Consider the following 26,354-nt stretch of genomic DNA (forward strand, 5'->3'; position numbering starts at 1 on the left):
GCCTGCGGGCCGTCAAGAGGTTAAGGTATTGTTTTGTTTTTATTTTCTAAGTTATCAAACATGCATACGTATGTATATTTTGTGTTATATTAGTTTTATTCCTGTATTTTCATACGGTTCCTCCGTTTCCATAAGAAATGGTATAATAATGATAGTGTTTCGTAACAGCGCAGAATTTGACGCCTTTATTTTTCTGTTGGTTTTTATATTTAGAAGAATATCCAGTTACAATTCTTTGACAAATTCTATAGTTTAAGAACAGATAGATTCTTGCTTGTTTTAATTTGTACAAGAGTACAAGTAAATGCGTTGCAATTGTCTCCATTCACGGCAACAATGGTTGCCGCTCTTACTAATCTTCTAATGCGCATATTCACAAGTTCATCGTTGAGTACATTATTTAGAAGCCTGTAATAATATTAAAACTTACGGAATTATTTCTATAGTTTAATGTAACAACAAAAAACAAAAATATATATACAAATTGCTAAGACGATGTTCCAATGCTGATATTTCTTTGAAAAAGTTAGCGTCCTTCTTACGATTGATCCAGTAATTCTTTTGAATCTCGCACGTGACTCTAGCTACACACGTTGGTGAGAGAGATACTTTGTTTCCATCTTCGTCATTCTACTTAACGATAACACAGTATGATATATTAAAATCGAATGCTTAGTTAAAATCAATGAATGAGAAATTACAATAGAAATACTGTCCAACTATGGAGAATGGTAGTAAAAGTAAAAAAGCACAATTTAACAAACTTCTATCAAGGTTTCATTTTTCTACTCACATTCTATGAAAATATACATGTGTACTAATATCTGCAGTCTATTTATATCGATTTGCTACGAATTGGCTCTTTAGAATCAATAGGTACACTCTTTCTCAATAGTCGGACAGGATATCGTTCAAATACGACTAAACAACCTTGGTAACGTTACTTTTCAAGTTTGTTAAAATGTAATTCATATAATCATTTCTATCTTTGATGGACAAACTCGATCGTTTCTTTCTGCCTGATACAACTCCGAGCGGAAGAAGAACAGGATTCGTTGCTAAAGCGGCGGCTGCACCAATTAACGCAACACCTGCCAATGCCTTTAAAGCGACGGCCTAATGCAAATAATAGCAATCAATAATGAGCTAAAAAGTACGGTGAAAATACGGTCTTAAAAGAATTGAAGCGGATTGACGACACTATTGTCAAACTGTATTAACAATTTTATCGTCAGTACCGTTGATCGTGTGCAGGCCTCTTTAAAATCAGATCTCGGTTCGTCTCTAAAATTCAACCATTACCTTCTGCGCGTTAATATTCGGATGGGGAGGAGGATGTCCATCTGGACGATTTGGCTCCATAGATCCGAATTCATCGCCATTAGCGAAGGTCCCTGAAATTCCATAATCACCTCCGTAACCAGTTGGTCGATTAAAGCTATATCCTCCGAAACCACTGCTAGCATAACCATATCCTCCGCCGGAATCATAACTACCAGGTTTGCGTGAACCTTCGCCCCCATAACTCGGTCGTGGATCAAATCTAATAATAATCGTATGAGATTAAATTAAAAGTTAAAAAAGAGGTAATCCACAATTATTTTTCAAATATTTTATTTAAACGAAAAAATGACGCTTCATAGAAGTCAACCTAATGACTGCTCACCTATCTCCTGTATGACTTCCTTCGTAAAATGCAGTTCCAGCGTAACTTCCACTTCCGGGTCTTCCGCTTAAACCTGGTGGTGGTCCGTGAGTTTGCCAGCCGTATCTGCGTATTTCGTTTAAAGCAGAAATAATAAACAGGAGACAACATAACTGCTCCAAAATAAAATAGATATGAAAGTAATTCATTTTCCAAAATACATTATCATTCAGATAATGTTATTCGAAGTAAAGTAACAAAGCAAAAGTTTTATTCGAAACTTAATTGTGCCCAATCCTGCATTGTAATACTAATTTAAAGAATCACCTATCAGTGGGTAAACGTTCAGGAAATTTAGTTTGATATCGACCGTTGTCCACAGGGATCCTACTGTGATACGAATCAGGTCGCGTTGACGAATTAGAACCGTATCTGGATCCGCAGCAACTGAAACTTGCACGTTTCAATTCATCGTGATGTGAACGTTTCAAAAATGTAAAGATTTTTATTTCAATATTTCACTTATCTCTTGAATCAGATTTCAATCGCTGATATTTATCCAAATTCTTCTGTTCGTGTTGCCCGTTATCAGACACTACGCTATACAGATATGGCGTCTTGGAAGAATTTTTAGCGCGTACGACGTCCGTCAACAGTTTATCTTTCGTGAGCTGTTTCTTAACGAATTCAGAAGCCGCGGCGAATTCATTATTCTCCGCGAGTGCACAGCAAACAACGCTAGTCGTTAGCAAAGCGCAAATGAATCGTTGCGACATCTTAACGAAAAATCTACTTAGGTAACAATTCGCCGCGAGATAGTAAAATTTCTAGATACGTTTTAGCGTAAAGACTGGGGAAACAAAAGTGCTTCTTTTCCACGAGTTTCACCTTTTTATATAGTGGCCACGCATGGAATATTGTCGCGCGTTTGTCCTTCAGGACTGGCGGCTCTCTTTCCAAGCTTTCTTTGCATCGTCGTTTCAATCGGAAAAATTATTCGATAAGAAATACATTGGTCATAGTTGATAAAAATTCTTATTTTAATAACAATTCTTTTCTTTAACTTTCATATTTGTATTCTATTTTCATTTATACTTCGTGTTCTTCGATAGAAAAAATTTGTGTGTTTAGTTGCGTCTCTGTAAATCACGAAGCATGACCAAGAGATGTATACGAGCATGCCGGTGAAAATATAAGTGTCGCGAGTGAGCCAACAATATCCTTACCGTCACGCTAAGGGTTTAATTAACGTCCGTTTGTTACCATAGTTTTAAGTGAAATTTCACATTCTGATAGAACAAGGAACAACAGGTCAAATCTTGAAAGCGATAGACACTCGCATCTATCGCTTTCACATTAGTGCTGGATCGTGCTTGCGTTCTTGCTAATGCGCTCTTTAATTGCACGTACATAGTTTGGTCGATATTATCATTATTTTCTTGAAAGTTCAGGAAACGTACACATTAGTCTTCAATCTTTTTACTTTCCCATGCATAAAAGGAATTGCATCGTGTCAGTTTATTTTCATCGTACAGACCAATTTTGGCAATTTTCTTCGTTCTCTTTATTCGGAACTTTTCAATGATTTTTCCCACAACTTTTGATAACGTCATGCATCAATACATTCGCTGGTACTGAAATACAAAGACAGATTGACTTGATCCTGATCGAGGAAATTTTATATAAATTAGATAAGAAAGTGAGACGAGTTGGTTACGAATCCGATGTGTCGGAAGGTACTTTCTATGAAATATTCTATCGAGTACGATCGTCGATGAATCGAAATTTCGTTCTTTTAATATAATCGGCGTTACAAAGCACAATGGAGCAATCTGTTCCGCCTAGATATTTTTTGTGTCGGTGATCGTCGATCTTAGTAAATGTATCCCCTTACAACATAGTGCAAAATTTGTCTGTCCATTGTGCGTGAACCACTTGCAAGGTTGAAAGAGAAGAAAACGCGGGTTTTAAAAATATGACGAAAGAAAGCAGTTAGAATCAGCTAATTTACAAGGGAAAAGATCTGAGAGGTCAAAGAGCGTAATATGGGTGCAATCTTGTTATTTTGATTATAACTGACGAGCTTTCTGGCAAAAGGTAGAATGGCGAATCGAGGAAATTGCGTTGAAAGTTCTAACAATAACGAAAAGAACTGTATAAAGAAAACAAAGAAAAATTTCATAATAATTCAATACTTGAACACTTAATATTCGATGATTGTCTGGCTGAGAGAATCAGAATAATATACGTCAGTTCGCTGCTAGTTCTTATAAAACTGTATTCTACGTTTATATTATATATTTGCGTTTATAATCATGTTACAACTGTTTCTCGTACTTCTATAAATTATTCCTTCTAACAGCTGAAATTCTCCAAACTTTGGTTTAACGTCACTGTGATTTTCAGCCAGTTGCAAGGCTACCAATGCTACTGTGACTCTGTGTACAGGTTGGTCATGGATCTGCGTGTATCATCTCTTCGCAGAATACAGCTCGATTTACTTGAAATCGAAAGACAAACGATGGCTTTTAGAGAAAGGGATCTGTTACTCGTGGCGAGATAGAAAAGCTAGCAGAGAAAAGATTTCTGGTCTATGCAAAGGCAGTGAAGAGCGGGCAGAGACATTACGGAGCTAATTTGGAGAAGAAAAAAAGGGGGAAAGGTCGTGGATGGAGCGGGATGATTCGTTGCGCGAACGAGGAGGAAGAGAGAAAAGAAAGTGGAGAAAGAGGAGGTAGAGCAGGGTCGGCGGGGTGACAGGAGAAGACACGACGAGTAACAAGAGATCGTGGAATGGAGCAAGAGTGGAGTAATCAATACGCATTCACACGCGGTGGCTAGCATCCCGTTTCCATGGAGACCGACGCTGGCGCATGTGCAACCTAACCAACCAACCTCGTATCGTCATAGAAATTTGCTCAGACACAATTCTACCCCTGTACAGCGCGGAGCTACTAACCAACGATCTTCGAATCTCTTTAAATCATTCCTACGATACATATTATAATCCACGTGCATCTATGTATGTTTGCACTAAAAACAAAATGTACAGCGATCCAAATGTTCGCCAATTTGAATCTTCTTCGACTATACTTTCCAGCGAAACGTGTCGGCGTTCGTTAGAGCGACGTGCACAACCTTGAGAAGTCTGAGTTGAACACCGTGCGAATAAGATTTTCTTATTTATTCCCGTATTACAACACCCACAAGCAGGAAACAAATTTCGCTCCTCCTTTTGGTAGAGACTTTAAGAAGGCAGGTGATACTGTACGATTGTCCTCTTGATGACGCTCATGCTTGTGTATCGTTGCCACCGTGGAATACAGTAAAAGCGTTCGACACTCGGATGTTCACCCCCTGGCCGAGTCAGAGGGGATGGAAGCGTTGGAGTTTGCGGGTAGCAGGGGGTGGTTTCCCTATAGGCGCCTGCGTCGAGTCCTCGATGACGACTCGACGAGGTAGGTGCTCGACCCGGACGCAGTACGGAAGAAACGTCGAGCACGTAGAGTGCCGTCCTCGTGACACATCTTAGCTTTTCTTTTCTTTTGATCCATGGCAACAAGGAAACGTGGCGAAGTTTGCCCGGTGAATCACTCAGTCGAAGATTGATCGCGGTGACCCCACGGTTTGACGAGATCATTACGCGGTACCATGCATCTCCCGTCTTTGCAGTGACCGTAAATGAAGAAGACGTTTATCGCAGCCGAGGCAAAGATTATCAATGACTCGATGCCGCGGCGAGATAAAAGATGCATGGAATTTCTCAATGGTACTGAATGACCCGAGTGACACTTCGTACGTCGTGCGCCGATAGAACGATCCTCGTCAACATTGGCAATATCTTGGCCATATATCCAGTGGTGGATACAGTCAATATGTCGCGGTGAAGCAGTTTAAGGATGAACCTGTCTTTTGTCCGCCGTGTGTTCTGTGTAAACTCGAATACCGCGGTCGGCTGGATTCTTGCTCACCGTGTCACACCTGCCGTTGGGAACAACAGGTTGAAAGTGGAGTTTGTGACGATTTGAAGAGATCACTGCGAACGAACCGGAGATTTCGTTGTTGCTTCTGTTAACCGTTCTGGGCCACGTCATTCGACAGATTCGAAGGTCTACCAATTAGACGATGCGTTTCCGCCGAATCAAAGGTTAATCGCCGAGGAGCATTCAGCGATGTTCTTACCACCGTAAAGGCAGGCTTAGTCGCATTTAATCGTCGCTTGCATGTGGGTCACAAGTTGCATTCGCCAAAGCTAACGAGATAGAGGGTTTACCGAGTAGAGAGGTAAGCTTGTTAAAATTGCGTTACCCTCAGGCATCCGGCGTTACCGGCTACCTTTATAATTAATTCGTTCTTCTTAACATTTTTCAAATGTTCCCGCTGCTCGTCACGTTTTCCGCTCCTTCGAGATTTACCGTGGGTCGAAGTAGCTGAAAACATTGCGGTCTTTTGTCTCTGATACTTGGAACTTTATCGCGTGCAATATTTTTCTTGTACAAATCCTTAACGCGAAATGTGAAATATAAATGACGTTCGAGATGGGAAACGTGTTTAAACGCGTAGCTCGAATGGATTAAAATAGATGATATTTAGAAATTATGAAGTCAGTGAAGTCGAAGTCACGTGGTGAAGATGCGGTTTACGGTGTCCTTAACCTCACGGAAAATCAATGTTCTTCGCGTAATGTTAGCCAAGTATGCTGTTCTATCTTCTTTATAAACCATCGTACAAAGTTGGATATTGTTCGAATAAAATTTTATTCCAGCAGAACTACGAATGAAATGAAGTTATTCGAGAGTAACGAGTAACTTTTTATTGAAATAAATATATGAAACAATATACGTAACACGACACCGCGTTATATCCGAGTTATAACAACAAGATGAAGATTCAACTCTTTAACTTTATCTACAGTACGCAACAAGAGATTTAAATTTGTGCGATGCATAGACTAAAATTTGAGTCTAAAGCTCGTGGTACAGTCGAAGTTAGGAAAATTCTATGGCTCAAAATAAAAATTAAGATTAACAATGTTACACTGGTGACATCGTCTCCGAAATAGTTCAGTTTGAAAAAATAGTCAAGTATGAATTTGCTTTAATTTAAACGAAACTTTTGACAAGAAGGTAGTGTTTCGCATTTTCAAAAATTTTCGCTTGTCGAGCGAAAATCCCTTGCCGATCCTGCACTTCTGTTTGGTCGTCTTTTAAGGATATGCATTTCAGTGTGAAAAGAATTTCTCTGATCTGATCGAGGTCATTCACCGCGTTTGTTTGACATAAATATCTTCGCACTGACGAATATTAGGTAGCACTTGAAATAACTCACGCTCAACGCAATTGCTATCGCGCAGAAGAAACGACACAGACGGCACACTGTCGGAATCTTTGTTGTCGGCGCATTAATTTCATTTATTGAAACCTAACTGGGTCTAATACTCCATTCAGGGGCACCGATACCGCGACCATCCAGAAACAAGTATTATCAATTCGCATCACGTTGCTCTGTGATCTTATTTTAAGGTTTCGTTCTATTCTAAAAATTCCCTGCAAACGAATTTATCTATTTCTCATTCAGATGGATCAACACGCTTCGACTCGAGCGACTCATTTAACGAGTACGAGCGTGCTGGCTTAAAAGAATATTTTAAGCGAAGCGAATAACAAGTTGGCGCTAGTAAAGCGATTTCAATTTGGTTGAGTTCGAGTAAACACTGAATCGAATCTCGAATATCTATACAGTCGCATACCAAAGCTTCGAGATTTAATCATAGATACGTACCAACGAAACGAGAAATTCAATGTCCTGGAAAAATGATCGGACACGTTCGTGTTGCACGGTGATTGGGATTACGTTTTATAAGCTTCGTTTAGACAATTTACATCGGACGTAGTTATACACGGGAATGCGTGGGGTTACACGGATCCTACCGCAAGTGACACTGGTGACACGCTGGAGGGTTTCTAGAGGATGTCATTCAAAACACGCGTCAAACGGCAGGGACGTTTTACATCGTAACGCGATGACAGGGAACGACTTCCCCTACTTCCTTCTTATTCCCCGCCACGCGATACTTTGTAAACGATTTGAAGAAAGAAGAAAAGCTCGATCGACTCGTAACTCGATATTAAGAATTCATACTATAAATTGGCGTTAATTTAAAGGGGATTGCCACTCAAGTAACGCTTGAATTTTTAATGCTTTCATTCGCTTCGATGAATCGACAGGGGTCCAAAGATCGTCGCGATACGCGAGAAGTTTTCTGTATCCTGTGGGGTGTGCAACGTTGCATGCGCCGGATGACTTTTAGTTGGCGTCCGCTGAACAGAAACAGGAAAAGATGCGGAAGAAAGGCAAGGGAGAAAAAGATTACACGGGCAGGTGTACAGCGAAAAGTGGTTCTTTGCACGTGCATCCGCTGTAATGAGAACTCTGTCTTCATTCTCCGACGTAAGAATGCGTTAACGAACCTTAGGTGAAAGTTCGCTTAAAAGATTTTGTTAGCGCGCGGCTAAGAGCTTCTGATATTCCAAATATGCCGCTCGTACCAGATTATGAAGTAGCGTGTGTATAGAAGGAATTCGAAAACCGTAGCCTTTAACATTCATAAATCTCACTTATCGCGATTTGTTATCGCCGTAACCAGAGTTTGGTATAGAAACATGAACTCGGGGCAAAAAAGAGGAAAAATAGTGGAACGTATACCAGCGTGTAGGAACGTATAGGAGGATAAGCTGCTGGAAATACCTACATATTTTTCCGCGGTAGACAACGAAAGAATCGATACTGTGAAATCGCTGAAAAATACCAGCCACGTTTCTCTAATCCTGCCTTCTACGCTAGTATTCGAACGAGGGGTGCGAGCCCGCTGTTTAAAATCTCTAGACGCAGATATTATATCGGTTGTCGTATTTTCCTCGCTCCCGGTATTCGTTGACGCTGTTCAGACAGCCGCGTATGTTTCATAAGATCTTTACGCTCGATTCTCCCCCGTGCATTACGTCCATTTCAAAGATCACGTAGAAAAAAGTCGTGCAGTTAATGACGCTTGGCTAGGTAACGTGATGAAGTCCGACAGATTAATTTCGCGCGAAAAAATCGTAACTTTTTTCTGCCACGTTGACGACTTGCTAACGATCAGACAGTATAGCAAAAACTGGCGACGAGCAACGACCGTACATATAATTCAGCAAGGCTTTTTAGTGTTTTTAGTGGCAGCATGTATGATGTTCGGTAAATAATCCTCGTCACAAGAAGTTGATCGATTCATTCAAAATACATAATCGTGGAAGAACCCTAAACTTTTTAACTTTTATAGATACGACACGCGATTAGAACAGATGATACACGTGTCTCTAAGTTATCGTCGTAGTTCCATTTTAATGCTACGTTGGTTCTACAGTTAAGAAACAAGAATAAACTGCCTCTCTACCGTTTCTCTTTCTTCCAGTGAATATACTCTGTCTTTTTGACGGAAGAACAGAAAGATTGTTAGTGCCAAACGGATGCAAGCGCGATAAAATGATCTTCTTCGTATTCGATAATTTATAAAGTGAAAGATTTAGCACTTCTGAATGTTAAATTGCGATTTACGCGATGCCATAAGAGTATCGCTTGCATTCCTTTGGTTCTAGGCGTTTCATTTATGAATCGAAAGTTTGTTGACGATTTTACGATTGTAAGATGCAACGCGCCATAAACAGAGGTCCTTGGACGAACAACGCGAAACAGCCGGGAAAGGAACATCGGGCCACGTAATACAGGAATCAAGAGAAGTGCGAGTGTCGACGCGATAGAGGAAATTGTCTGACTACGCTCCCTTTTCGGAAGCCGGTAGCGGTAACGCATCCCCTCGCGAATCGAGTTAAGCAGAGCGAGCGAGAGAGGATGCTTTTCGCTCACCCTCCACGCAGAATTCCTCCCTCTGCCTTTCAAACGAAAAGGGAGTCGGGGGATCAAAATCTAGTCGAATCTTGGCGGTCGCGCTCGTAGCATATCGAACCTGGGAAAAATGAAATTCCCGCCACCGGTCGATAACACGCCGGTTTCCAACGTTGTTAGGGGCTGCAGGAAGAAAACGCTTCCCCGTAGAGTGCTCAAGAGCCAGCAGTCGAAGGGATATTGCTGTGATAAAACAATACTCGAGCAAACGAGAGAGGTTGAGAAAATATGCCCGGACAAAATCCATCGAGTCCAACTATACACGCTCGTTCTTAAGTTTTAGAGCACTTGAACTAGAAGAAGATAAGATAAAACTAAAAAATCACTAGGAACTTATATTTCGATAGTAGATTATTGCGCAAGCGAGCTCAGCTATTCTATTATTTATGAACCGGAGCGTGTTCTAAAATTTGTCTGCGCTTGAAGAATTTGTTTCTTGTCAGTGATTTCACAACTTCAACACTGCCGTCATTTTTGCCGAAGCAGACGCAAACGTAGCGTCGATGCATCATAAAAGATTAAAATGACTGTGTCTTTGAGTATACTTCCAGTAGGATGGACGTCGAAAGCAACGAGAACAAACGACATGTTTTCGTACGTTTCTTGTTTCCGGGTCAGACACCATTTGCCATCGATTTGACAAAGTGTGAAAATACAAGTTATGCAACGATGCGACAAATACGAGGAAGTTGCGAATAGCGACTGATATTTGAGAAACTTTTCCACCTATATTTAAACACGGTTTCACGGGGGAATCGTTGAATTTCCATTCATTTGAATTAGACCGCCCACTACAGAGGTTACACCTCAAAGCCTAATTTATTCAACCAGATTGATATGTCAACACGGAATTGCTTCGTTTAACGCACTATTCGATCTTCCCTTTTTTTTCATTAATATTTCCATTGGCAAAGATATTTCTATTTCTCCTTGGTGCACGTTTCAACTCTAAGACGATAAATAATACTTGCGTGCTTTGGAATTTTCCTGAGCAACATTGCAGGTCATAAAGCGACCCATGAAAATATAAAAAACTTGTATGAATACATTACGTGCCTTTATACTGTATTTTTTATTGATTTTATACTGATTTTTTTTACTAAGAATACCTTCGCAATAAGTGACTCGCGCTATTAAATTGATTACAAATTTTGTCAGTATAATCATTGTGGTTGTGCCTAGTTATGGTACTAATGAAATTTCGTAAAATTTTGTATAACACACATAGTATATTCGTAAGAAGTTTCAATCTAAACGTTCAAATACTTTCGTGAGCCACTGTACGTTCGTTATTTTCCCCGTATTTTCACAGATTTCCCTTCGCCACGTTTTCTTGGTGGTACTGTACAAAACGAGTATACCATGGGGAATCCCATTTGTACCGGCGCGGCGCGTCTACCGGCGAGCGTATTGCTTGGCAGACGTATTTGCGTACGCGTGTTTGGGGTGCGTGAGGGTGCATTCGTTTACCCGAAACTCGATTTCGAAGCTTCGGTAATTGAATTTCAAATACGTCTGCGTAGCCGTTGATACGTTTAAAGCCAACATACGAGGCATTTAAGAATATCATATTCCTTACTGTCCAACTGACGATTATTAAAACGAGAAGCAAAACAATCTACTTTATGTAATAATTTCGTTTCTCTGTATTTTATTTTTCCTGTATCAGCACCGTCAAGACATAAATTTATCTTTCTTGTTGTCTTATGGATAAATACTCGATAAGCCAAGTTACAGTGGTCACATAGTAATTTTGAAAGTGCATTTCGTCAACATCCTGTTCTGTTAAATTCTCATTGAACTATTTTTGGTCCATCTGTTACTGCGGCAAAACGCAGCAACATCCGCAGTCTGTTTTTTACTACAAATCGAATCTAGTTTCCTCAGTTTCACTCAATTTCAGCGAATATCACGAATAAAACGCTCGTTAAATCGTTTCTTTCACTAGAACTAATTCCGAGATCTCTCTGTTACAGGAAGAAAATGTGGAGCTCGGTTACTGCGGCTGGCAGTGAAAATGGGCCCGCACCACCTTCCAGAAGCAAGCACAGCGCTACTTTGCTCGCAGGGCACGTATATCTCCTTGGCGGACGAAACGGCAATCTTCCTCTCAAAGACCTCTGGCGATACAGCCTCGGTAAGTGATAATTACTATCGCTTTCAATTCTTGCTCGACGATATATACGAATAGTTAGTAGCGAGCTTTGCAACTAACGACGGAATTATGGAAAGCGAAAAGGGAAAGTGGAATTAGTGGGTGGAAAAAATCCTTGTAATTACAAGAGGTATTAATACACGACGTCTGAGTAACTTGAATACGGTACACGAACAACATCTCTGACCAACGCACCCTACCATCTCGCTCGGTGAACGAGGGTGCGCGACGGAATTTAAACGGGGTTCAGTCTGATCAATAATACGCCATTATTAAAGCCCACGTATATCAACTAAATCCGCCGGCGATACTCCACAATTACGACTGTTTCCACGGAGATCAGACGTACGCGAATTAATTGCACCCTCATGTGATAATCCATGGCTTATACGCGTCATAACCAGCACCGTGCGTTTGGCCATTGCGTCTCATAACTGTAAAATCAGTCGAAACACTCCGGTTCTTATACGAGACGTCTAGAAGCAAAGTGCAGGTGATATTTCTCTGGTATATGGAATAAATCGCATTTCAAGTTCAGAAGAATTAAAAATATCGTAGGTAGAGTGTCTGGAGGTAAAAGTTACGTGACATTTATATACACATTTCTTTTTATGAACTTTGTTTTTCAATTCATTAGTTATCGAATACGGAGAAAACTATTTCATTGAACTTTACATGCTTTTGACATTAGCAATCTTCTGGTAAACAATGTTTTGCGAGACATAAAACCCGAAACAACAGATTTTAGAAGCATCTTAGCGGTAGGAAATTTATGTTGCCAAGGTTTATCCTTCTGAATCATCTAAAAACGAATAAACGTTAGGATAGTATACTAAGCGAGGCAGTGTATTGGAAATTGAATCGAAAATGTCGAAGCGACTTTAGAGTTATGAGACGTACCGTATCAATCATTTCGTAGCATCGCGTTCAAATCGATCAGTTTTTTTCAATCGCGAATTATTTGCTGGAAACCACGCTTAGTCTTAGCAGAAAAAGTTCACTAAGAATCAAATAGAAGCATCTCTTATTCGGCTTAAATAGCCGACCACGTAGAGCCTAGCCAAGTTTCGATCTGCTTGACTGGCAACACACTAAACGTATTCCCTGTGGTCTCTACATCGACCGATATCGGAATCAGCCAGCGAATTCACGCGAGCGGATTTTAAATTGGTCAAAGTCCTGGTTACGTTCTTTTAGGAAAGAAACGTTTAAATCGTGCGATGATCCGAACCAGAACACGTTACTGTGGATAATTCGACGTTGTACGCAAAATACGAGGCGAAATCCTAAAGTGAATTTGCAATGGTCGATGGTACGTCCACGAGGTGCCCTATTCATCAGAAGGGATTGTTCGGCTACGACTTCGGGTGAATATTAAAGCGGCATCGGAAGGGTTGGATGTTGGCGGTTTGTCTCCTGGGGGCAAATACTATCAGAGTAACCCCTGGTATGTTTTAAAAGCATAGCATTGTCGATACTTGATCTTGCAAAAATATTGTGATACCTCGAAGAACCGTAAGAGTACTTCGTCCTTGTATGTTTTGTTTCACCCTCTTTTGCGAGCGGTGGGAATTTCAAAGGGTTCTTGTCCTTTATTTTCTATTTATTAAATCGATGTCTATCCTAAAACTTTAATGACGATGGTAAAACTGCAATAGCGTGCAGATATTTCTTTTGTATCGTTGTATGCCGATACATCGATTTCTTTAATACATTTTTCAACAAGCTGTTAACTTAAACACGAACGAGCGTATTACAAACATTTGTCGAATGAAAGCGAGCGAAGAAACATGCTTTAATATTTGTATTTGGAGTTGCAATAAGTGCGAGAACGCGTTGATACAACGTATTGAAATGAATTAGTATTATAGCCACTCACGTGGCTTAATCCATTTTTACATCGAATGCCTACTTTGTGATGATTTTGATAAAGATTAGAGATCTATAGCGGATCGATCGTTTCTACTCGCTTCGAGTCGATTATTTCCTTTCTCTGTCATCAAAGTCATCGCAAGTTTATCCTGCGAACAGCATTTTTCGAACAAAAGGGTGCATAGCTTCGTAGCCAGCTAGATACGACACGTGTTCGTAATCAATGTCGGGCATCTCTAGTGTCAGTCTAAGAGAGCCGCAACTACTTCAGCTAACACATTATGCTTCTTACGTAAATTTCGTACGCTTTGTTCTCGAGCACGTTCCAGTGCGAAGCTGCGATTCGAACGTTTTTGCCGTAGAGCAACACTTTTTTGATTTTCGTTGGAAAATACAGAAGAACAGCGAGAGGTGGAAAGTGGAAGAAAGAATCTTTTGTTCGGCATCGAGCAAGAAAAATCTCGTCCTTCCTTTATTCATACGATATAACGTAACTTCATGCCCCGCTGATTTCCTTTGCCTTTATTTTTCTGAGCGGATTAGGGGAGCGTCCCTTTTCTCTTTTCGTAAAACTTCCGAAGGGTAAAAAAGAACGTCTATCTCTTGTTAAACCCATGCAATAAAGGAACAAGTTTTAACGCACCCTTCAAAGCGTCATTAACTTAACGTTGAATGAATTTAGATTTATTCGATCTCCTTTTACGTAGATTACGTAAAAATCATGCTCTGATTCTTGCAAAAAGAAGAACCATGTTCTGTCAACGTACAAGGTGTCCCTGCAATCGTAATGTAGACTCAGAAGGAGCAATTCTTTATGAAAAAATTAATTGTAAATGTAGAATAAAATTTTGCGTTTGAGGCTTCGTCCTCGAGTAAAACGCGATCTTGAGAATTTCGCAAAACCTTCATTCCGCACTTTTCACTTACTTTTTTCACGAGGAATCATTTCTTACTTAGTTGCACCATGATTGCACAGACACCCTGTGGTTTTTGTTTTAATACGCGAGTCGCGGTATAATTATTTCTCGTACATTTCGTTCTTTTCTTTTCGCGTCCTTGGCACTGCTTGCATTTAATCCCTCGAACACACTGCAACATTCGCCGTCGTCCCTATGTTTCTAAGAAGCCCCGACCGCTTGGAGGATTTATTTCAGAGCAGCAGATTGCCGAGGCGGGTGAAAGTGTGATTTAGCGCGTCGAAAAAGATTTCTAGATACCCCTGAGATTACGATTCCCTTTGCGTGTCTTCCTTTTAATTTTGCACGGTGTTGCATCGATGTAGTAATTTCACACGAACACTCGTGCACTCTCGTTCGCAAGTGTCGAGACATTGGCTGGTCTCATACAAAGCATCGACAACTGACTCGAATCGATTGCGAATATTCGAACGGACATCTGATTTGTTCGAGCTTACCGATAAATATGTAACGAGCAGGTGTTCTGATATTTATGGCTGGCAGTGTAAGCGAGTTTCTGAAGATATGCCGAAAAATAAGGGCGCCGCTTGTGCCGTTAAGTGGCACGGCATTCTTTATCCTAGCAAAAACTAGGACAACTGTATGCATACACGTTGCATGTTACAGCGGAAACAGGTAATTAAAGCGTGCAACAACGGCATACATTAAAAAAACTGCAGCCGCTAAATTAAGCATACCGTCTGGATGCGAAACACGCGACACCGATAAGACGAGCCTCTTTGTTCCTCCACTCTGTTGCAATTCTTTTAATCGCGACTTCATCGCCCCCCTAGCGGAAAAATGCACAAAGCCAGAGTCGCGTAAATCTTGTTTATCCAGCTTGATGCAAAGAGAGAAATAGAGAGAGAGAAAGAGAGAGTCTGGAATATGAAAACGTTTGGAATAACGAGCTGACGGGTTAACCCTTTCTTTATTTTCTTTACAGCCGACAGTAAATGGGAGGAATTGCATCCTGGGGGAGAAAGACCGCCAGCACTTCAGGAACACAGCGCGGTAGCTTACAAGGATTGCCTTTACATTTTCGGGGGCGAGCTCGGCTTTTCCGCAGGCACGGAAACGCCACTTTGGGTTTACAATGTCAAGGTAACGTATCACCCAAGGCAAACCGGATTGCACCCTCTCTCGAAGAACGTTACACGTGTCGCGGTAAACTTCGTTCGATCGAATCGGAAGCATCGAGATGCGTCTTGATTGCGAACTTGCGTTGCTTATACCAGGGGAAATGTTATAGCTCAGAGTAAAACGGAAATTAAAAATAATAAAATGTCTTTGGGGACTTGCTCCTTGAGAAAATCGGGATATACGTTTGTATACGTACAAGTATATCCAATGAAAGATGGTTCAAGCCACGTAAATAACGAGTTCGCACAAGTAGAGTGGTTTCAACTTCCTGGAATTCGAGTAACGAGACTTCTAATATCTACGACTCAAACGAATAACAATGTTATTTACTGCCACGCTATAAGTGACTAAGATAATATAAGATAACTATACTCAAAGTAAGATAAGGTATATATAAGACGATATATATATATAAATAATTACGAAAATGAATTTCAGTAGGAAATTGATTTCTATTTATACGAGATTCCCGTAAACGAACCGTCAGCTATGCGTACCGGTTAAATTCGTTAAGAAGATTTAGTTTCATTCGAATTTAGGCGATTCGATTTGACGGAGCCGTGGCAGCCTCGAGGTATTTGGCCCTATGATGCTCCTGGCATCGAGGGTTTCGACACCCTCGGTTGAACAAACCAGACGAAGGACCATGTTGGCCTTGATTGACAATATCTTGCTCCGATGCTTTTCATCTAGTCCCGTTACTGAAATTCGTTCGAAGATACAAAACGACGATATTAGGAACTACGCATAAAGCGAGTAGAGGGGAAATCTTCTTGGTTGCTCGTTTGGAACGAGAGCTATTGAACAATAGCTCTTCCTCAAAGTTCTTGCCACTTCATGCAGTATAACGATAGGTTTCGTACGATTGTTCGCTATGCTTGTCTCATGGTTGTCCTTAGTTGTAGTTTACTGGTTCCTGAACCCAACCCTCTCTTTTTCCACTCCCCTAGAAGACAAGTTGTCATGTACATCCGATACGTCGGGTCGTAGTTTGTCTTTTACGTCGTTTCTATCGATGTTGTGGTTTCCTCTGGGTATTATTCTTTCATCTGTCTTCAGCGTCATCAGCAGCCCCTATGCACCGCTTCTCGTGTCCTTCCTTGCAGATCGAGTAACGCGATTAAGGCTTTTGCAAGCTGTGCCATCGTGCTATTTACAGAATGAGCTAGAAATCTTGGTATATTCGAAAAGGAAGTGATTTCTTACGTAAAAGTAGGTTAAAAACGTAGAACTATAATTTCTTTCGTATTTCGACTTAAGTTTTTTCGACGTATATCGCGATCAATCACGAGTCTCTGGTCGCCATCTTGTTATTCTCGTGATGATTGACCGTCGTGGATGCATCATTCGTCACTGTCATCTCCAATTTACCGCCATTACCTTTCGAAGGTATCGAGTTCCATCGATCGATGCACACATCGTGCGATATATTTGTTTGTTCCGACAGGCAACTATCTTGTGTCAGGTGAAAAATCGATATAACTGAAGATTACAAGGGAGAGACATAATAAGTTAGGTTTTTTTATCTTTTAAAGAGTTGTAGCGTCTACCGATAAAGTTTATCATGTTTTTTCCATGTGATTATTTACTGTATTCGATATTCGACAACATGTGACAATTCTTTGATGCTTGCAGTTTAACTAGAGTAATTTTTTTGACAACAGCTGGTGTCAACAGCCCTTCCTTCCATTTCGTACCCTCGAAATTGAATGGCGCTTATCCTCCCAAGGGTTCCTCTTCCCTCAACCTGTATACCATTAAAAATTGATAAACCCGGGGCACATATGAAACGTGGTATCAGTTTCACCTTAATAATTCCTCTCCTTTCAGCAATATGCACTTGTGAAAGATGAGGATATTAGAAAGTATAAACACAAACGATGTCTTTGTTTAATTCTTTATAAATTATCGAGAAAGGACAGAAAGAAGACGATGGTCGCAAATGGAAAAAACTATGAATCTATCAGATCATTCCTCTTCCTTCGACTATTTCTTCTCCTGTCGTGTTTTTCCCCGCGTGATCTTAAGATTACACGAACCGCCTACTTTTCTCTTTTTAATTTTCCCTAAAATCCGAACTTTCTTTTCCGCGTTGCTATGGTTACTCTTGGCCCGTTTGTTTTTATTCATTGGACCATGTCGAAGGCCTGGGATATTCCCCGTTGCTTGTCTCTTCGCAATGTATTATTGAAATCCGCGTTACGAATCCGTCAGGCGAACCCGATTGGTTAAGCCGGAGGGGTTGCTTCGTGGTATGCTCTCTTTCCACTCTCTTTCTCGTCTTCCCTCCGAGCTTCGTTAAAATTCTCTCTTGCGTACGGTAAATCGAAGTCGGAAGAGAAATTTCATCCCGTCGAATATTCTTTTTTCCTTTTTTTTTTTTTTAAATTGACGACAGCCGCTCGATTTAGTCCGAAGACGCGAAGATTCATCGATATATCGCGCGTCTGTTTAAAGTTTTACAGCGATTCGCGTAATTGATGATACCCAACTGTTCTCTCGCTAATTTTACAGCGTTTTAACGTGGATGGCGAATTTAGCTAGTATTCCACCCTTTCGCAACCCCCTCGTACCGTAATACAGGGTAGACGCAAGTGGCTATACAGACCTATCAACTTTAGGCACGTACTTGGAGTTACGTAATTACTTTCAGCACCCCTGCTATATAGCTTATATACCGTCCTTCCATCTTCCTTCCTTTGCATGTACGATCGCAGACCCTTGGCTAAGCCAACGCGTTTGCTTCTTTCTCTTTGACGCTACACATTGACGGACTGGAGCGAAAGGCTCGCTGTGATCGCCACTATGCTTCAAAAGATACGAACGTCGCTGCTATCTCACATATGACAACGGACAGAAAAAATATTGGTAATTGGTTTCATGAGAAAACGAACGAATGATAAAATACGCATTTAATGATGAATTTTAAATGTAGAGATAGTTTTGATATACATAGATTTAGTTAACAGTATATTGGAATTAAATGTTGTTCCTCTATACGAGGTAGAAAATGTGACTTGTTACGTTCTTCGTATTTAAATGTGGTCAAAAATTCTCATTCTCATGTCATAATACATACGGACATCGGTTATGTTTCTATTAAATATAGAACAGGTAAGTAGAGGAGAGCCCTGCTATCCTTCGAAAATAAATCGTGCGTTGCTTATGTCCTACATATTTTCATCAGTATTTTTTCAAGGTAAACGATTAAAAATAGATCGATGCATTTAACCAACTAGCGATATTTTATGCTTTTCTTTATTCTATACGTCATTCCTCCCCCCTTTTTTTTTGAATAATTCAAAATACGATAATGCCGAAGAAGCTGTCATTAGACCAGAGGTATCAAGCTGGATCTACTCGAACGACAAAATGGGGGAGTGACGAATTAGAACTCTTGTGTGCCTTTTGTTACGTGCAACCCCAGTCTGGTCGAAATTGGAGAATTCTCTCGTCTATTGTCACCTGACTCGAATGATTAACCCTCTGATACTCGCTAAGATTACCAAAGACTAAAAGCCTAATATCGTCAAACTTTACCAATATAATCGTAGCACTTGAGGTTTGTTACGATGCCAATGAAATTTCAAAATGTAGTTCAAACGATACTTTGTTTGAATATCGACCAAATACTCGACGTTTGACGAGTACAGAAAGTATCAGGATTTTTCTTTGCATTCGAGAATTTGTTATTTGTAGACCAACATGTGGAGGAAAGTAAGAGCGCAGAGAGGTTGTGCGGTTCCCAGAGGTCGAAGAGGCCATACTGCTTTAGTTCATCGTGGTCAGATGCTCATTTACGGTGGTTATCAAGATCTACGTGGCAGCTCTCCAGAATTGTGGGCATTCCATTTCGGTAAAATTTCAGAATTTTTACGATTAAACTGTTAACGTTTATGCAAATTCATATCTCTGTAGACGCAATTAAACGAATAACACAGACAAAAAGTTTCACCTAATGCGCTTCGTTTCCTATACTTTATTTTATATACTATGTGTACTCTATGTATTCTTGCATCTTGAAATTTCCCATAAGTGCATAAGAATCGGAAATCTATTAATGATGTACATATTTCGAAAGGTGGCTGACGATACGATCGATAATGTACGTTTTAGAAACGGAATCGTGGCATCTTCTTTCCTCCAGCGAAAGCGGACCAGCAGCGAGGCACAAACACTCGGCAGTTTTACACGGTGACGCCATGTACATTTATGGGGGTATGACCGACCTACAAGAGAGAAGCGATTGCTGGCGATGGGACGTGAAGACCGCTTCCTGGTGCCTGTTGAAGAACAAACCAGGACCAGGACCTCTTCATGGACACGCAGCCTGCAGGCTTCCCAGTTGTATGCTAATTTTCGGTGGAGAAAGCGGTGGTTTAGCTACGAACGAACTATGGAGGTTTCATTTCGGTAAAAAATCCAAACATTAGTAGCACAACGATTTTGTTCGTCGAAAAAGATACGAGGTGTGAAACTTCTTGAAAGGTACGGAAACGTGGGAGAAATTATCAGTGCCAGGTCCTAAACCCCAGCCAAGAGCGGAAAGCGTTGCATTGGCAGTTTCCGAACTGATAATTCGAGGGACCAATATCGACAATTCGAAACCAAAACCGAGAAATCAAAGGACGAGACTTTGTAACAATAGGATATCACCGAATGAAGCACCGGCTAGACCGAGCTTTCTTAAAGAAATTTCGAAATTGTCGCAAATTAATCTATCGCGGCTAAGTCATCCGACAAAGTGCAGCTATTCCGTTTTAAGTGGCCAAGATGACAACGAGGAAAGTCCGCAAGAGGTATGTTTCCTCTTTAATTATGTTTGTATTAAGTATCCGGACACTTATCTATATTGGACAAGGTATATTTTAATTAGAAAATTGTGAATGAATCGAACTGCTGTAATTTTATCCTGTATAACTACCATAGTTACGTACGATAGAATATTATGCCGCGTTTAAATTGACTTTTAAAAGTCAATTTCCTTCAAACTTTCCGAAATTATTTTGTTAATTGACAAGATTCTTATTTTCAAATTCTGTAATTTCTAAATTACAACACAAATTAACCCTGCTGAATTTTCGACATAATCACGTTCTCCTAATCTGTATACTCTGGTCAAAATCGAATACTGTTGAAATACACGTCAAACAAAGTGCCCGGATACTTATAAAAAAATAGTTTGTCTTTACCATTCCCTTGTACTCGTATTATATGCACACGTATCAAGCTTTATATCTGCACAGAAAACGCATGTGACAAATGAGCCTGCCTGCAGGCGAATACGTACTATCCGTTTCAGCAAGTGGACTCCGAGGTTGTCGAGCCATCTACGGGTATGGTGAAATCACGAAGCGCTAATACGCTAGCTCGTAGAAGACAGAAACAGCCGGAAACAACATATAAAAACGTGGACACGAACAATTGCAACTACGCAACCGGTGGTTCCGGCATGACAAGAGATCCTATCTCGGTACCGAATTTCCGTGCTCTGACCTTGCCCACTCCGGTCCTGACACCTGTAGAAGTAGCCAGGCTTGTTTTCGTCGACCCAGACGAAAATAGCGACAACGAAGAACGAAAGGAACCTCCTACCTCTAGGCTGATAGAAGTTCAAGAGGAAAGGCGGTAAGTGCACTTTCGTACTGCTATTTTTGTAGGCGGAAGCGTCACTAGGTGGATGGATAAGCGATACAATCCGTAAAATAAAGTGTTAATTGGTAACAACGACCGTGTATACACTTGCGTTGAAAAATAGAGCACCTTCTTTTTAGTTTTTACTTATTTTTGGTAATCGATGTAAATTATTCATTTCAAATGAAATATATTTTTCTAGTAAAATTTCTAATATCTCAGCAATCTATTCTTCATCATTGAAATCTATCAACTTTCGCTGTCGACGGAATTTCCTTTACTACATCGCTTCCACCTACTTTACAATCTACTACGTTAGAATCGCAACGAAAGTTACATAAGGAATACAGAGATGAAGATCCTTGGAAATTTCCAGAGACTTCGCGGCTGTGCACCAGGCCTGTCAGCCGACACGAGGCGAGAGTTACAGCTCGCACCTTTACGAAGCGGCGCTACAAACACCAAAAACACCGACCACGTCAAAAATTCCTACGTCCGCGTCGGTTCGATTCGCTGACTTGGAAGAAGGTGAAGAATCGACGTCGGACTACGCGAGTATAGAAGCCCGTAGTCCCGGTGATCCACTCGCCGACGACGATTGGCAATCAGGACGAAAGAGCAAACAGTATCGCCCCATAGTTACCCCATCGACGATACGCGAAGGTCAATTCGGCTTTTGTAATCCAAATTACCTCGGACTGGATGAAACGAAGAGTCATCATCAGCAACAGCAACAGCAACAACCTCAGGATGGCAAGTACGCGAGATTATTGAACAGTCCACCGGATAGTGTCTTGGAGGACGAACCGGGCAGATCGGCCTCGCAAACGTTTGCGGAATTACTAGAACTTCAAGAAATTAAAAGGGTACCAAGAGCGCCGCCTAAAAGTTTACCATTAGGATCTCCGTCGAGGAGAGCAGTCAGTGCGTCGAGAGCCGAGAGACAACGAGCTAAGGTTGCTGCGGCTGACATCAAGGAAACCGAGACACCATCGTATGGACCAGCGCCACTTTATGTTTTTTTAGTTGGCGGGAAAGAAAAGGGTCAGGTGACGGTGTTCGCGAGGCCCGTTTCTTTGTGGAAATTGCAATTAGCGCCACACATTTTTTAAAAACGATAAGTACGTTTATTGGTTTTATGCATTTTTACACGAATAGTTCCATGAAATCGAGCGATCGATTTTCTTCGAAAGACTTGCCTGTTGCTCTTGAGGAGCGAACAATCGATAAACGCAATTTCCTAATGCCAAATGAAGACTGCAGGGGAAGAATACGATAAGTCAAATTTCACACTTTTTATAGAGAGTTTCGAGATTCGGCGCGTTAACAGTTCGCCTCGTGTTATCAAAATTAGCTTTTTATTTGGTTTTTAAAATTTTAGAATTATTGTTCGTCGTAATATCAAAATTAATAATTACACCTTTGATTTACACAAAACATCGTCAACTCATCGTTAATTTTAAAAGATTTACATGTTTGAATCTAATAAATTATAATCATGAGGCAACATCAAAATCAGAGAATCATTGGAAATATACTTATTATATTCTTCACCTATGATCTCCAAATGTTACGTCGTTGTAGTTAGAAGAATTTCTTAATCTTTTACCGCGTTTATTATCGAAGACAACGTATCCATTTCGTTGACGTGCATTCACGTGCTTCTTAATAAGTTTAATTATGAAAAGTCTTCAGCTCTTTGAAGTATCGACATCGTAAATTATGCAATTAATATAATTTATCGTGCAATATCAAATGTGATTAGAACAGCGAAGTACTCGAGTTTACAGCGACAGATTTTAAATTGAACATAGTTATCGTTATTTCAGTATCTTGTTTAAAATATTTCTCTTTAACTATATTAAACTATATTGTTTGCATTAAACTATAATAATTTAATTATTTCCGTTTTATTACTCGTTTACTTTGCTACTTACATTTAATGATAAATGTAGTAGTACAAGAAACGTTTTACGGTAGATCAGTGAATGGAAACGCGTAGATACATGGAAAGTTCATATTGAACCGGTTCGTTTAAGAAGATTGTTCTACGGTTTTATTTATTCATAACGAAATAAGCAGTCATATGGAACAGATGTTCATACCAAAGCGCAAGTCAAACACGAGTGAAATGAATAACCAACCCTTTATCTACGAATGCGTCCTGTCAGTCTTAAGTGGTATACAATAAGTCTCATAGAATGTTATAAAAATTTACGATTAAGATCGATACGTTAGATCCTAGGTTTATCATAAATGATATAATTTTTCATACTATGGTAGATAGACGTGTAATACGGAGTGCTAGATTATTCAAATTTTTTGACGCGATATTTAAAGATACAAAATAATAACATCAGAAAATTCGCCCGATCTGCGCTTAACTGCCATCGACTGTGAACACGGATATGCATAGAAAATAAAATAGAATATCCATAAGTTCGAAGTGTAACGATCGACGTTAAAAGCATTCTGAATATTAATGGAAATCGGTGTGTGATTGTGCCCAATGTGAATAATTAAAGTACGTTTCAATTATTCTGTGAAGATTAGATTTTTATAAAAAAAAAAAAAAAAAAAGATGACTCTAAGTGAAATTTCGTCGGTAAACGTGAACTAGAGTAGAATCTAAGAAAGCTACCAATGAAGATAACTGTGTCGAGTTTTCTTTTAATTTCATCACGAAAGGAGACACTTGTAACGCGCGAAACGTACAATCGTGTATAAAAGAAAAACTATTGTGTTCCAAGACGTTTTAGCGAGTATAAAACAAAGGTACGAATCATTGAAGTCAAAAAGTCTCCACTATGATTATATTTATGGCGGTAGCGTATCATAGATCCAGTATATATATCATAAGTGAAAGAAACGATAAAACATGGGAGGTCTCTTGTTCATGTAGAGTTTTTATGCCCGCAAAGGCCCAATACATGTAATCCATCCATATAGTAGCAAAGGTCAACGTGGCACCTCATAGGCTGAATATTAAAAATCATAATTTTTAATCATTTTTAGAGCTACAATAGTAATAATTTTAATTTTAGATATACTTACAAATAAGAAAGGTTATTTGGCTAACAGTTAATTTTACGCGTAAAATGTTTTAAGATAACAAAGCTATGTTTGGTTAAAGGGCATGTGCAATATATATAGGTGCGTATTAAGTATCCTTTGTTGAATTAAACGCTCTGTTTAGTAAGAATATTTGATAATATTCAGCTAGAGGCCGCAGGCACCCGAAAAATTAAAGTTTTCCATTCGTAGCACTAGTCAATTTTACATTTTACAAATCAGTGTACAAACGTTAAGATAAATGTTTTTTCGTGATGTCATTTTTCTCCTAGAATCTCCTAACCTAGAATTTGTTAATTTTCAGATATACATATTAGTATGTACAGTATTAATCCGTGATCCATTTTTGCATTGTATGCATGATCGTTGCCCATAATCTTGACCATTTTGCCAAGCAGCTAGTAACCATAGTTAATTAATTAGTCGTACGAAGTATACATACTAGTATACCGCCGTCGAACTTTCGATTGTCCTACGTACATGTTCCATATTTAAGACGAGTTCAAACGATTCCGTATGACGTGCAGTTTAATTTAACGAGTTGGAAATTTTGCGATTTAAAATGAAAATGAAAGCGAACCAGTGCATATTTTAAATAATTAACATTCCCTCATTATTATTTTAAGTTGTACGTATGCGTAACGCAGTCTGATAGTCAATTATAATCGTGTCATTAAATATGTCCGTTGCCAAATAATACTTCTCTTTAGAACGTCATGCCTCGTTAAAACGAGATTCAGAGTATAAGCTCGAAGACGTGGGTTAAACCCGAAAAAAAAGAAATTGAGAAAAAAAAAAGAATAACAGCGTAGCTGATTTGAGTGCCTGTAACTTCATGCAAATATATGCATCTCATATTTTTCTGCACACGAACGATTTTTCGGAAAAAAACAATTCACTGTGTTGTCTTCTGGCTTATGCTTCTCTTTAAAGTTACCAGAGACTACATGTCGTACAAACGAGGCGCATGGAAATAAAATAACAGTAAAAGGCGGTATTATGATATAACATGCCGATGGAAGGAAAATAAATCGCGTGTTGTTCCAGTCGAATTTCATATCACAGAACGCAGTATTTTTTCAACGAGTAAGCCTTGAAGCAGATAACCCGCACTCTGATTTTTTCTATGTTAAATGTCAGACAATATATGTATGTATATTATATGTACATCTATTTATATGTCTCCATTTAAATGAATAGTTACGAGGATTAACACCATTTTGTAAATATGGTGATGACAAAAGTATCGTGTAAGTTATCAACATCTGTCCAACATATAAAGATTTTATTAATTATTATCTTTGAACTATAAGTTAACAAATAATAATAAAACAAATAACTAGATTTGTATGAATCGTTAAGTTACATACAGTACTTTGTTTTAACGCGACAAATGTATTATTTATTATTTTCATTCGAGTTTATGTATGTAACTATTAATCATAAATACCATAATCAAATTGTGGTATTGATATAGTTTGATAAAGTGAAATACAATAATTTAGTATCAGCCACACGTCCTAGTTTATATTTAAAAAAAAACCAATATACTATGGGGTAAATACCTTCTGTAGTTTGCTCAAAGGCAGTTCCGTCGATTACAGAGAAGACCACACATTCTCATTTTCATTTCACGTACACATGAACACATACAACCATTCCTGCCCTGACCTCCGACACAAGGGCGATATTGATAAGGCTTTAATTATAAATCACATGGCATTGTAGCCTTGAGGTGACTGGCAGCACTGCCCTTGAATTAGCTAGCGAAAGGATTGCCCTATAAACTATATCTCCTACACGGCCATATAAATGATTCATATGACCGTAATCTTCTACCCTTCCATTTTACCTAAAGTCCAAAAATATCTATATCTACTAGTAACTAGTAACGAACGGCCAACCATTTACAGCAAAGGACTTTTTTTGGAGAGCA

At 39.6% G+C, this 26,354-nt stretch overlaps 2 protein-coding genes across 5 annotated transcripts; one reads left to right on the forward strand and one right to left on the reverse strand.

Annotated features, from left to right (window-relative positions):
* Positions 1-25,932, forward strand: LOC100644654 (host cell factor 2). Of its 3 annotated transcripts, none has more exons than XM_012315553.3 (8): positions 1-25; positions 11,563-11,723; positions 15,516-15,673; positions 19,412-19,568; positions 19,829-20,125; positions 20,201-20,511; positions 20,991-21,340; positions 21,723-25,932. In XM_012315553.3, the coding sequence occupies exons 2-8, from the start codon at positions 11,570-11,572 to the stop codon at positions 22,456-22,458; spliced, it is 2,163 nt and encodes a 720-aa protein (XP_012170943.1). In that variant the 5' UTR covers positions 1-25; positions 11,563-11,569; the 3' UTR covers positions 22,459-25,932. The 3 variants fall into 3 exon arrangements, with proteins under 3 accessions (XP_012170943.1, XP_020721975.1, XP_020721976.1); XM_020866316.2 differs by lacking the exon at positions 1-25 and adding an exon at positions 5,795-5,929; XM_020866317.2 differs by lacking the exon at positions 1-25 and adding an exon at positions 5,795-5,929 and having other exon boundaries at positions 21,015-21,340.
* LOC100644977 lies at positions 185-26,335 on the reverse strand. Of its 2 annotated transcripts, none has more exons than XM_048411319.1 (8): positions 25,984-26,335; positions 2,172-3,279; positions 1,973-2,099; positions 1,667-1,771; positions 1,303-1,543; positions 931-1,116; positions 482-630; positions 185-408 (listed from the first exon to the last, which is right to left on the reverse strand). In XM_048411319.1, the coding sequence occupies exons 2-8, from the start codon at positions 2,419-2,421 to the stop codon at positions 246-248; spliced, it is 1,221 nt and encodes a 406-aa protein (XP_048267276.1). In that variant the 5' UTR covers positions 2,422-3,279; positions 25,984-26,335; the 3' UTR covers positions 185-245. The 2 variants fall into 2 exon arrangements, with proteins under 2 accessions (XP_048267276.1, XP_048267275.1); XM_048411318.1 differs by lacking the exon at positions 25,984-26,335 and having other exon boundaries at positions 2,172-2,784; positions 2,872-3,779.
* Between the last annotated feature and the right edge of the window lie 19 nt (positions 26,336-26,354).

Source organism: Bombus terrestris, chromosome 13 (genome assembly GCF_910591885.1).
Source record: "Bombus terrestris chromosome 13, iyBomTerr1.2, whole genome shotgun sequence".
NCBI lineage: Eukaryota > Metazoa > Arthropoda > Insecta > Hymenoptera > Apidae > Bombus > Bombus terrestris.